The sequence below is a fragment of the Peromyscus leucopus genome, chromosome 2 (genome assembly GCF_004664715.2).
Source record: "Peromyscus leucopus breed LL Stock chromosome 2, UCI_PerLeu_2.1, whole genome shotgun sequence".
In the NCBI taxonomy this organism is placed as follows: Eukaryota; Metazoa; Chordata; class Mammalia; order Rodentia; family Cricetidae; genus Peromyscus; species Peromyscus leucopus.
In genome coordinates this window covers 120,956,176-120,969,381 of record NC_051064.1, presented here as the reverse complement: position 1 = coordinate 120,969,381, position 13,206 = coordinate 120,956,176, and the positions used below count along the sequence as shown (strand labels likewise).

The window sequence follows — 13,206 nt, the reverse complement described above, 5'->3', positions numbered from 1 at the left end:
TTGCTTGTATATATGTAAGTACACCACATGCATGCCTGGTGTCCTCAGAGGTCTGAAGAGGGCATCAGGATCCCCTGGGAATGGAGTTATAGATGGTTGTGAGCCATCACGTGGGTGCTGGGAATTGAACCTGGGTCCTCCACAAGAGCAACAAGTGCCCTTAATTGCTCAGCCAACCCTCCAGCCCAAGATTGGGTTTTAATATCGAGAATAAGTAGAAGAATTTCTAAAGGTATGCGTTGTGTGTCCGATAATGTCAAAACATCACTGAGCATCATGTCCCAGGCCTGTAACACTAGCTGTTGATTGGTAGAGGCAGGAGGATCAGGAGGCCAAGGTTGGCTTCAGATAATATAACCAAGTTCAATCGGTCATGATTTTACTGGGTATGGTAGCACACACCTATAATCTCAGCACTCAGAAAGTGGAAGCAGAAGGATCAGGAGTTCAAAGCCAGCCTGGGCCACATTGTGAGACACTGTCTCAAAGCCAAAAAATCCATTAGAGCACTGTGAACACCCGGGAGACTTGGAGGAGGGGAGGAGGGTTGCATGCACTGTGAGACACTCCATCTCTGATGTGCCTTGGGGTGTTGATACCCAGGAACAGTTTTCACTACACATTCCCAGTGCAAAAGGAAATGAGATTGTTTATGGGAGGGAGTCAGCGTCTTAGGAATGGAAAACTATTACAGAAGTGTGTGTGTGTGTGTGTGTGTGTGTGTGTGTGTGTGTGTGTGTGTGCGCGTGCGTGCGTGCGTGCGTGTGTGTGTGTGTGTGTCTGTGTGTGTGTGTGTGTGTGTGTGTGTGTGTGCCTGTGTGTCTGTGTCACACTATGTAGTAGGTGCTGTGCAAGGGCCATGAATTGAAACAGGGTCCGTGGCAAGTTTATGAATGTAGCTATCTATAGTGAATGCTGTTAGGGTACTGTATAAGAAACTGAATATAGAAAAAAGAAACCGAATGTAAATGGCTTCAGAGACCAGGGGGCAACTCAGTCAGTGACATGAGGACCTGAGTTTAGGTCCCCCAGAAACCATGGAACAAGCCTGTGACTCTGGTGCTGAGGGAGAGGGGAAGACAAGCAGATCCCTGGAGCTCACTGGCCTGTCAGCCTGGTCAAATGGGTGAACTCCAGATTCAGTGAGAGACCCTGTCTAACACCCAGACATTGACCTTTGGACTCTGTACTTAACCATATGTTTATGCATACCTACATGTACACATGAACACACACACACACACACACATACACACACACACACACACACACACAGAGCAGAAGATATAAAACTGGACATGGTGGCACATGCCTATAACACCAGCACTGGGATCATAAATTTGAGACCAGTCTGGGCTACAAAGTGAGTTCCAGGCCAGTCTACACTACATAGTGGGACTGCCTCAAAGAACCGAAAAGGGGCATGCTCTGTGTGGGGGTGTTTCTCTCTTATCTGACAGTGCAGACATAAGCAGTCGAAGCTCGGCATGGAAGTTCACTGCATCAGAAGCCTAGGCTTCTATTATTTTGCTGTTGCTCCAGCATCTTGTATGTTTGGTTGGTTGGTTAGTTGGTTTCTAGTTTTTCAAGACAGGGTTTCTCTGTGAGCACTGGCTGTCCTGGAATTAGACCAGGCTAGCCTTGTGGAACCCAGACACATCGTTGAAGACAGTTCACTACAATAGCCACATTTCAGTCAGTAAGCCGGAAGAGAAGGCAAGTGCATGATGGTCCCCTTTAAGGCACACTGTTTTCCTCTTTACATTCTGTTAGCTAAAATGGACGTGGATTGGCGTAGCCACAAAGAAAGCTAGACAAATCCAGGTATAAGGAAAACCAATTTAGTAGTTTTCAAAGACAACCCTTGCTCAGACAAAACCCATGGATTCTGTAATGATAAAAAGAAAACTGGGGTGGGGGGATGTGGAGAGATGGCTCAGAGGTTAAAAGCACTGGCTGCTCTTCTAGAGGTCCCGAGTTCAATTCCCAGCAACGACATGGTGGCTCATGACCATCTATAATGAGATCTGGTACCCTCCTCTTCTGGCAGCAGGTATACATGCAAACAAAACACTGTATGCATAATAAAATAATCTTTAAAAATAATTTAAAAAAGAAAGAAAACTAGGGGCCAGCCATAAGGCTCAGCTGATAAAGGCACTTACCACAAAGCCTCGTGACCTGAGTTCAGTCCCTGGAACCCACATGGTAGAAGGAGAGAACCAACTCATAAAGCTGTCTTCTGACCCCCACATACATGTTGTAGAAAAATAATAATAAAAATAAATTTTAAAAATTTAAAGAGTATAGGCCAGGTGTGGTGACGCATGCCTTTAGGTTCATCACTTGGGAGAAGGCAGAGCCAGGCGAATCTCTGTGAGTTGAAGGCCAGCCTGGTCTATATCAAGAGTTCCAGGTCAGCCGGGGATATATAGTGAGACCCTGTCTCAAAACAAAACAAATAAAACAGTATAGCCAGGAATTTGAAAGCTGTAAGTAATAATTCTCATCAGTGCGGCAGGATTCAGAATTCCTATGTCAGGGATCTGAAGTCCAGAAGGTTCCTGAATTAAACTCAGACACTAAAGCTGTCATCCGTTCAAACCAAGGTAACCCAAAGGCTCATGGGACTGACTGAAGAGAGGGGGTTATTTTAGATTCATCCGCACATGGGGCGAAGATGTGAGGCAAGAAAGCATCCGCATTAAAGGTCCATAGGTCATATCCCAAAGGAGGCCAAGTAGGTCCTACTTGTATTCTGGCATGCTTATCCTGAATTTTGCTTTTATAGAAACTACAAAGACAAACACCACTGCCACAAGGTCAAGCTGCAAAAGGTCAAGGACCGTCTAACTCATGAGCTAGAAATAAGAAATAAGAGGATTAAAGAGCTCGAGGATGAAGTTGGGAAACTGCGACAAAAAATTGAAATGGTGAGAAAAAAAACAAAAAACAAAAACAGAGCTCACTGACCCCACTGGTGGTCAGCAGTTTAAGAACGCCCACTGATGGGGGGGGGGGAGGCTTTAATCCCAGAACTCGGGAGGCAGAGCCAGGCGGATCTCTGTGAGTTGGAGGCCAGCCTGGGCTACAGAGTGAGTTCCAGGAAAGGCGCAAAGCTACACAGAGAAACTCTGTCTCGAAAAACCAAAAAAAAAAAGAACGCCCGCTGACCCCACTGGTGGTCAGCAGTTTAAGAACGCCTGCCCAGCTTCCTGTTACCCACAGGCCCAGCTTTCATTTTTGCTCCCACCTTCCATCTTTCAGTGTGAGGAATTCTTTTTATTTTAATGCATGTGTGTGTGTGTGTGTGTGTGTGTGTGTGTGTGTGTGCACATTCATGTGTGTGTGTGCGCGCATGTTTGCTTATATGCAGATGCATGTGGATGTCAGGAGACAACTTCAGGGGCCACCTCCCAGAGCATGCGTGTTGTGCCTCCTTTCTCTCATGGGCCTGGCACTCAGCAATGAGACTAAACTGGTTGGCCAGCCATCTCCTCACCCCATTTCCTCACCACTCAGTGCTGGGATTACAAGCCCTCACAGCCATGCCCAACATTTTTAGGTGGGTTCTGGGGGTCAAACTCAGGGCCTCATGCTTACAGGGCACTTTACCAAACCAGCTAGCTTCACCAGCCTGAATGTGAGGAATCCCTTAAGGACCTGAAAGACCTTTAGGGTTGCTAACCCACATAGGGTGTTTAAGGTATTCCTCTGTAATTGTCTTACCTTCGAATGAAAATATCAGTCTTAGGGTGACAGCTTGGGAGTTAAGAGCACTTGCTGCTTTTACAGAGGACCCAGGTTTGGTTCCCAGAACACTCACGGTGGTTCACAACCATTCCTAACTCCAGTTCTAGGGGATCTGACGCCCTCTTCTGGCTTCATTGAGTACTAGTCACACATGTGGTTCACACACATGTATATGCACGCAAAGCACACATATACATAAAATAAAAATAGTCTTTTGTGTGTTAGACAGTGTCCCCCAAATGGATGTCTCTTACATAGAGTACCAGATGCAACCTGCCTATTTGGAAGTCCCGCCTTTGCGGATGTAGTGAATTAAAATGAGGTCATCCTAGGTGCGAGTGAATTGGAAGTCCGATTGCCTGTGTCTTTGTAAGAGGAGTAGCAGATCCGGGCGGTGGTGGCGCACGCCTTTAATCCCAGCACTCAGGAGGCAGAGGCAGGCGGATCTCTGTGAGTTCGAGGCCAGCCTGGGCTACCAAGTGAGTTCCAGGAATGGCGCAAAGCTACACAAGAGAAACCCTGTCTCGAAAAACCAAAAAAAAAGAGGAGTAGCAGATGCAGAGACAAGGACACACCCCATGGGAAGGAGCATCCCATGGGGACAGAGGTGGAGAGGGGAAGGATATGTCTACAAAGCCAGAGAAGATGGAGGATCCCCAGCAACCATCCCACAGGAAGAGGCTAGGAAGGAACAGGATCTCTGTGAGGACTCAGGGTGCAGCCCAGCACTAGAGCATTTCCCTAACAGGCACAAGGCCCTGGGTTCAATCTCTTGATTCCAGACTTCTAGCACCCTAGAACTGTGACAAAATAAATTTCTGTCATGTAAAGCCACTAGGTATGTGATAATTTGATTTGTCTAAGGCATAGTAAGGAGGCTAAGTTCTTAACTTTCTCTGTCTGCCTAAAAATGACTGTAGCTATGGGCTAGCCAGACGGCTCAGTGGGTAAGGGCACTGGCTGCCAAGCCTGACGACCTGAGTTCGATCCCCAGGACCCATAAGGTGGAAGGAGAGAACTGATTCCTGCTGCCTGTACTTTGTCCTCCACACACATGTTGTGGTGCACACCCATACACAAATAAATAATTGTTTAAAATAAATTAACAAACTAAAAGAGAACACAGCAAGTCGAACATGGTGACACATGCCTGTAATCCCAGCACTCTAGAGGCTGAGGCAAGAATATCACCCTGGAATACATGACAACTCAAATCTCTGTTCAAAGCAACAACAACAAAATATCTGCAAAGCAGACGGAAATGTATCCAGGGGTAAGATTTCAACGCAGAACATAGGATTCAGTTGCACTTGCTGATGGTTTAATATCTGTTGGAATTAAAATAAAAGGAAGACACTGTTTCTTCCTAGAAATTGAGTGGCACTGTATTTTTTTTTTTTTTTTTTTTTTTTTTTTTGAGACAGGGTTTCTCTGTGTAGCCCTGGATGTCCTGGAACTTGCTCTGTAGACCAGGCTGTCCTGGTCTGGAACTCACAGAGATCCACCTGCCTTTGTCTCCCGAGTACTAGGATTAAAGGCAAGCGTCACCACTGCCAGGCCCAACCCGCCACTGCAGTATTTCTAATCGTGAATGCATGCATTCCCTAAATAAACACCACCAACAGGAGGGCATCTACTATGACTAAGGTTGATGCCAGCAAACAGATACCAACAGATTCGGGGGCAGAAAGAGGGAAAGCAAGACCTGGGAACAGACGGAAGCTCTTTCGTGGATATATTGTTCTCCCTCTATGCTAATCCCTAGGAGAAGGCATTCCAGGACCAGATCATGACCCAAAATGACATCCTTCTCCTGGAAAAGAGGAAGCTTCTAGAACAAGTCACAAATCAAGAAGAACTGATCTGCAGCAATAAATCCACAATCTCTGCAATCCAGAGCAAGTAGGTGCAGTGGTGCGTAGGTGATTCTGAGAATTGGGGGCGGGGGAGGGGGTCATCTGTCCTGTCCTGTGAGGCTGTCTGTCCTGCTGTCTTCTGCTTCCAATAGTTGATGCAAGCGGCAGCCACTGTGGCATTAAAGAGGGTGTCACGGAGGAGGCCAAAGTTTGTATAACAGTGGTAAAGCACATGCTTAGCATATGTGAGGCCCTGTGTTTGATTCCTGCACAGATGAGAAGGGAGGGAGGGAGGGAGGGAGGGAGGGAGGGAGAGAGGAACAAGAGGAGGGAGGGAGGGAGGGAGGGAGAGAGTAACAGGGGAGGGAGGAACAGGGGGAGGGAGGGAGGGAGAGAGGAAGACATTTCCAGCTGTGTCTCTGATTTATGCCATGTTTAGGGTGTTTTTACTGGATAAAGGAAACCAGCAGTTGCAAGAGAACTGCGTCCGGCTCATGCAGCACATCAGTCTCTTAGAACGCATTATAAGGAACATCCAGATTCGCAGAACAGAAGTAAGATGTGCACTTCGTACTGGGTCCTAATTCTAAGGTTTGGCTCGCTGGTTCGCCCTGCCCTCTCTTGGCTTCATCATCTTAGAACCACAGCCTGCTCCTGGCTGCACAGTGAGCTGTGACAGGCTCCTCGGGGGCACGTGGGGCAGCCAACCTATGGCTGTTCTTGGTGAACCCTGCTCGTCACTGGGTCAACTTTGATAACACTTTTTCCTGTGTGATCCCGAAGCCATCTGTGTATGCCTCTGAATGTCATTCTTAACATGCTACATTGTCATTTCCTTTCTTCTTCTCTAGATCAATAACTCAGCAGCGAGGTCCTAGAGGGCAAGAACTGTAGCTCCTACGTGACCATATCTGAGGACAGGCACAGCTCAAACATGACTGCATCTGTGGACAGATAGAGCTCATACTTGACCATATCTGCAGACAGACGTTCTAGAATGCTTTGAGAATGAATGGATGCGAACTGTTTTCCCACATAAGCCTCCTTCTGAACAACCCTGTGTGCAGTGTATTATTCTAGCCCTGTTTGGAAAGAAAGAAATAGCGAATCTGAGGCTCGGAAAGGTCAAGTGAAGCTAGTTTTGTTTTCTAATGAGTCAAGACTAAGGAGAGCAACTGAGTCTAAGAAAAACATGCTCCAAATTCAAACACACAAATGGCCAAAAGGAATTGCGGAGAATGGTATAGGGCTCAGTCAAGATCCAGAGTTTTTGGCTGGTGAAGCCCGAGGGACTTCAGTAAGCAGAATGAGGTGCTGGATCCAGGGTAGAGGCTGCTTTCTCCCTTCCCTGGTGTGCATCACCTGCAAGGCGTCCCTTTGGAGGATGCCTCTCCACAGATCTGGTCACTGGGCTCTGTTGTTATAAAATCTGTGTCGTGTTTATTCTCACAAAGGCGATTATTTCTACGCTACACGAGGTGTTTGTTTTCTAGCTGTCATCCAAAGCAGAACTCACGTATGTGGTTGCCAACAGTTTCTCTATTTGCTTGAGTGAGTTTTTTTCTCAGATTTCTACATATTCATTCATTTATCAGCTGTTAACTCCAGCAATTGGGCTGGGTCCTGGAATACAAAGTGTCTATGTTTTCATTCCAGTACAGAAAGGCGCGCGCGCGCACACACACACACACGAATAAATATGGTAGGCTTACAAGTCAGAATTAGAAGACGACATGGAGCCTGGGCATGGTGGCTCACACCTATAATGCCAGCACAGAGGAGCCTGAAGGAGGAGGGTTAGGAGTTCAAGACTAGCTTTTGCTACTTAAGAATTTCAAGGCTGGCCTGGAGTACAAAAGACTCTGTCTCAATCAAAAAAAAAAATCAACAACATACACACATTCAACAGCAACAACAAAACATGTTCTGGATGGCATACTCAAGTTACCAAGAACAGTTAACCAGAAATGGAACCACAGAAGCTAAAAGGCAAGGTTAGCATATTTAGAAATTTCCCCAGAACTATGGACTTTGATGGACCAGGTCTTTGTTTTCATTTTGGCAGGTGGTGCTGTCTGTGTGCTGAGTTCTATGACCTGAATGGTATTTCCATCATGGAGTCAGTTGTGCCAAGGTCCGGGGGACTACTAAGGTCTGGGGCCCTGTTAACAACCCCAGCAGAGAATCAGCAACAGACCAAAGTCCGTCTTGGTGAACCGATGAGTTTGTTAGGGTTACTTACAGGAATATGGGTGAGGGTTTACTTACAGGAGCAGAAATGACTCAAAGACAGCTGAATCACCAAATCCCATCCCAGCACGGGTGACAGCTCATGAAAGCTGGAAACCTAGGGCAGCCTCAACAACCTGCAGGCAGCTCAGCGAGTTGGAGAGTCCTTTCCAGGCAGCTCAGCTGGTCTGACTGTGTCTCTTAGCAGTCTTTATGGTGTTTCCACTTGGAGCTTGAGGGGCCTAGTGAGTCTAGTCAGTTTCAAGAATTTCCTGAAGCACTTCACTGTGAGATGGCATGTTTCTCCTCCCTTTAGAACATCCTGTATCTTAAGGAGCATCCCTATAAGATGGAATATTTTAGCTCTTGCTAAAAATATATATATGCTTATCATTCCCGCCAGGATTGCTGGGAATTTCTTGCATGAATTCTTTAGTCTGTATAAAGGTTAAGCTGTGGTCCAGTTCAGGGGAACCAGTAAACCCCTGTAAATTTTGGTCTGTGTTCATCTGTTTTTATTTTGTCACTATCACTGTTGTCCTTATTGGCTCTATTGGGTTGGGGAAGGGTTGTGACAAGAGTGCCCTACGCTGGCTGAACTGGAACTCACTCTATAGCCCAGGTTAACCTCAAACTCACATTGATCCTCCTGCCTCAGCCTCTTGAGTGCTGAGATTACAGGCTCGAGCCACCATGGCCAGCTTTTATCTTTTTTTTTTTTTCTGAAAAAGAACATTTTATTTCACAAAAAAAAAAAAAAGACGATAAAGGCCATGTATGACAGACACACAACTAACATGGGTCTCAGGGGTGAAAACTGAGAGCTCTCATTCTAAGATCAGGAGCAAGATGAGACATTTCTGCTCTAACCACTTCTGTTCAGTGCAGCGCTGGAAGTCCTTGATGGAGCAACTTGGCAAAGACATAAGGTTTCCAAACAGGGAAGGAAGAAGTGAAACTCTCACTGTTGGCTGGTGATGTGATCTTACACACAGAAATCACAACTGCTCCACTCTCCCTCTAAAACTTTATTAGAACAAGAAAAGAATACAGTTAAGTTGCAGGATCACACAAAAAAAATCAAGTATTTCAGTCCACTATATGAGAAAGAAATCAAGAAATAAGCCAGTGAGATCCTCAGTGGGGTAAAGGTGCTTGCTGCCAAGCCTGACAACTGAGTTCCATCCCTAGAATGCACATGGCGGAAGGGGAGAACCAGTTCCCACAAGATGTTTTCTGACCTCTACACACCGAGACAGACAAACAGATAAATGTACTAGGAAAAGAAAGAAATCAGGAAAGAGATTAGCGGTAGAATGCTTGTCTGGAATACTCAGGGCCCTAGTTCAATCTCTACCACAGCCTCTCAAAAACAAAAAGTTTAGGCTGGGGATAGAGTTCAGTTGTTAGAATGCACATAGCTCTGGGTTTGCTCCCTGGCAGAGTGTGTGTGTGTGTGTGTGTGTGTGTGTGTGTGTGTGTGTGTGTGTGTGTGTGAATGTAGAGAGAGAGATAGAGAGAGGTTGAGAGGGAGGTAAGAGATGGGGAAGCAGAGAGAGAAGAAAGAGAAGGGAGAGGAGAGCAGGAAAGAGGAGAAGAAGGGAGGAAGGGGAGAGATGTAAGAACTGTGGGAAGGCATTGGTGGGGGAGGGTCAGCAAGCATTGCTTGTATACCCGAGTATACTTATATTGCTTGTAGGATCATATTGCCAGTGGTTTATCATTATAAAGATTGAATAGGGCCAAGCGGTGGTGGCGTATGCCTTTAATCCCAGCACTTGGGAGGCAGAGGCAGGCAGAGCTCAGTGAGTTCGAGGCCAGCCTGGGCTACAAAGGTAGTTCCAGGACAGCCAGGACTGTTACACGGAGAAACCCTGTCTCAAAAAACCAAAAAATAAAATAATAATAATAAAATAAACAAGGCTGGAGCAATTGTTCAGTGGTTAAGAGTAATTGTTCTTGCAGGGTACCTGAGTTTACTTCCCAGCACCCACATCAGGGCTGATAGCCACCTGTAACTCCAGCTCCAGGAGATCTAACACATATACCTACATACATCCACACGTACTCACACACACAGAACAAACATGATAAATATTTTAAAGCTATAATTTTTTTTTCTTTTAGGAAACAATGATCAGTGACAATGCTGCTTTTGAAATACTCAGGAAAATGCTCCCTTTACAGAGCGCCAGGTGAGTTAGATACATCTGGACAGTCAGTATCTACACACCTGAGGCGGCTCCTTGCTGGTTCTGAGAGAACACAGCTTTGGGGGGTTTCCTGCATTTAGCTTTTGAATCTGCTCCCAGTCCCTGCCTTCCTCACCCCTCCTTCCAGTCCTACAGAATACCATTTCAGGCAGGGGACACTCCACGAGCATGGGCTGCTGGCAGCCTTTAGTTTGCTGTTTTCTTTGCTCCTGACAGCTGTAAGATGCTGGGATCCTATCAGTGCCACAGACCTGTAGCCCTAAACTTCTGCCAGGAAGTTCTGTGTATGTTTCTGTCCTAACCCAGGGCCTTTCTCAGTTTCTCAGGAACAGGTTTGGTACTGTCAGCTGAAAATCTCCAGGAGACTGAGCTACATAAATCAGAAGGGACAACAGCAGTCGTCAAGTCCCCCGAACCTCTTTCATGTTCACAGAATTCAGAAAGTGGATACATAAATGTGACTTCTCTGAAAGAGACATACAGCATACAGGGGGACCAAAAGCCAGGACTATGACATCACTGGTGTCTAAAACAATCCTAACTGAAACCTACTAACTCAGAGCATGGATATAAAAGGTGCACATTGACCTGGAGAAGTCTCACAGAACACCCTGGACAGCGGCAAGGAGTCTTCAAAATTGCTGATCGAACAGTCATTAAAAACTTTCTAAAAACAGAGTTATTGTTTGTTTGATATACCCATTAATAATGATTTTTTTCTTTTTACTTTGTGTGCATTGATGGTTTGTCTGCATGTGTCTGAATACCCTGTGCATGAAGGACCAGAAGCGGGTATTGGTTCTCTTAAAACTGGAGTTGCTGAGAGCTGTGAGCTGTCATGTTGGTGCTGGGAATCGAACCCCAGCCCTCTGGAAGAACAAGTGTTCCTAACTGCTGTAACACCTCTCTACTCCTAAGAAAATATTTAAAAAAAAAAAAACTTGTATAATACTCCACCAGACAAGATTAATGTCTAATAAGCAAAAAAAAAAAAAAAAAAAAAAAAAATGTTCTCAGCATTGGTCATGGTGGGAAAGGGATTAGCAGGTAGTGAATAAACTCACAGTTTAGACCGTGCAAAAGAAAAGTTTACTTAGTACTTTGCAAGGGGCAGTGGAGTGGATAGTAAGAAGAGTACAGTTGTAACTTAGCCATTCCTATCAAAACACATTTCATTCTGGAGTTAACCTCTTATTCAAATATGGTTTTGTTTGGGGACTTTTGAGACAATATCTCATGCAGCCCAGCTGAGCCTCAAATTTGATGGGCCAGAAGATGACCCCCAAACTCCTGATCTTCCTACCTCTACCTCCAAAATACTGGGGTTGCAAGCATGCTCCACCACACCCTGCTAATACATGTATTTTTATTTTAAATTTTTATTAGATCTTTGGGAACTTCATCCAGTGTGTTTTGAGTATAAACATCCTTTCCCCCAACTCCTCCCAGATCCACCTCCCTACCCTACACAGCCAACTCAAAGCTCATCCAGACCAGTTTGTGCTGCTCACATGGTCTTGGCTGTGTGGCCTTCCAAGGAAGCATGAACGATTTAGCAGTTGCTACACTATTAATGAAAACTGATTCTCCCTCTTCAGGCAGCTATCAATTGCCAATAGCTCCTTCAAATAAGTATTTTTAAACATTTTTATTTTATGTGCATTAGTTTTTTCGTGCATGTCTGTATGAGAGTTCCAGATCCCCTGGGACTGGAGTTACAGACAGTTGTGAGCTGCTATGTGGGTGCTGCGAGTTGAACCCGGGTTGTCCAGAAGAGCAATGAGTGCTCTTAACTGCTGAGCCATCTCTCCAGCCCTGAAATAAGTATTTTTAAGTAGCCATTATCATATTATACATTCACTTTAATACTGTTTTGTGTGTGTGGATGTCCATGTAGAGGTGAGGATTCAACACCGAATACCTTCGATCTCTAGTTTTTAGGATTAATATTTCTGTGTATAAGTGCACATGTGTGTGTCTATGCACACATGTGGAAGCACTGAGGCCAGAAGAGGACATCAAATGTCTTCCTCTATTATTTACTACCTATTACTTTGAGGCAGAGGCTCTCTCTGAACTTGGGGTTCACATTTTCTCAGCTAGGTTGGAAGCCAGTAAACCAGGGAACATCCTGCCTCCACCCTCCTTGGAGCTGAGATTACAGGTATGTACAGGATATCCAGTTTGTCACATGAGCGCTGGGATGCTCTGGTCCTCCTGAACCCATCTGTTGAGCTCAAGTTCCAAAAGGATATGGCAAACCACGTATGTAATCCCAGCATTTGGGAGGCTGAGGTAGGAAGACGGTGAGTTCAAAGCCAGCCCGTGCTACACAGCAAGACTGTCTAAAACTAAAAAAAAAAAAATAATAAGATGAAAAAAATACTTCAGAAAAGACATAACTCGCCGGGCGGTGGTGGCGCACGCCTTTAATCCCAGCACTGGGGAGGCAGAGGCAGGCGGATCTTTGTGAGTTGGAGTCCAGCCTGGTCTACAGGGCGAGATCCAGGAAAGGCGCAAAGCTACACAGAGAAACCCTGTCTCGAAAAACAAACAAACAAAAAGACATAACTCGTATCAAGGCCCTAAAGGATGTAGCAATCTAATGTCCTCCACAATAGAGGTAGAAACGGTAATTGGTAAGAGTGGTACGAGATGAAGCTAGGTAGTGGGGGGCGGGGCGGGGGGCGCGCTCTACTTCCCGGTTTTAGCTACGCGTGGTGGTAAATGGGTTTGGGATATACAGCTGATTTTCTTTAAATATGCAAAGCCCCACACGATTTACAGGCACAAAGGTACTTAAAATTGCAACTCTGTGGGAAATGAGCTGGAAGCTTGTGGCAGAAACGAAATTCCATTTCCAGCATCCTGAACGCGCCAGCCTATGTACCAGACCATTTTAAAAATATGGAGGGTGACCCAGAGGGTCCTCCTCTCGTGGATGTCCCCTCAGGGGACTGCGGCAGGGGACACCAAGTGCGACGGCTCAGCAAATGCTGTCCGCGGGAAATCCATTTGTATCGCACCAGTACAGTCATGCGCGTGGGGAGCCCGTCGCCTTCGGCAAGGATGCCTGCGCTTCCTCGCTCCTGCACACTCTTGCCTCAGCCAGCCTCCCCCAAGAACCGACCCGCTCGCTACAACGCACGCTTCAG

The 13,206-nt window shown here is 45.9% G+C and overlaps 1 protein-coding gene across 6 annotated transcripts in view; it reads left to right on the top strand.

Moving 5' to 3' along the window:
• Ccdc30 (coiled-coil domain containing 30) overlaps positions 1–10,729 on the top strand; it is a 106,706-nt gene extending 95,977 nt beyond the window's left edge. For all 6 annotated transcript variants that reach the window (XM_028886479.2, XM_028886480.2, XM_037202898.1 and 3 more), the window contains 5 exons: positions 2,792–2,933; positions 5,519–5,655; positions 6,049–6,163; positions 9,966–10,033; positions 10,370–10,729. In XM_028886479.2, coding sequence (XP_028742312.1) covers positions 2,792–2,933; positions 5,519–5,655; positions 6,049–6,163; positions 9,966–10,033; positions 10,370–10,565 — 658 coding nt within the window. In that variant the 3' untranslated portion in view covers positions 10,566–10,729. The remainder of the gene's footprint in view (positions 1–2,791; positions 2,934–5,518; positions 5,656–6,048; positions 6,164–9,965; positions 10,034–10,369) is intronic.
• Positions 10,730–13,206: the final 2,477 nt, after the last annotated feature.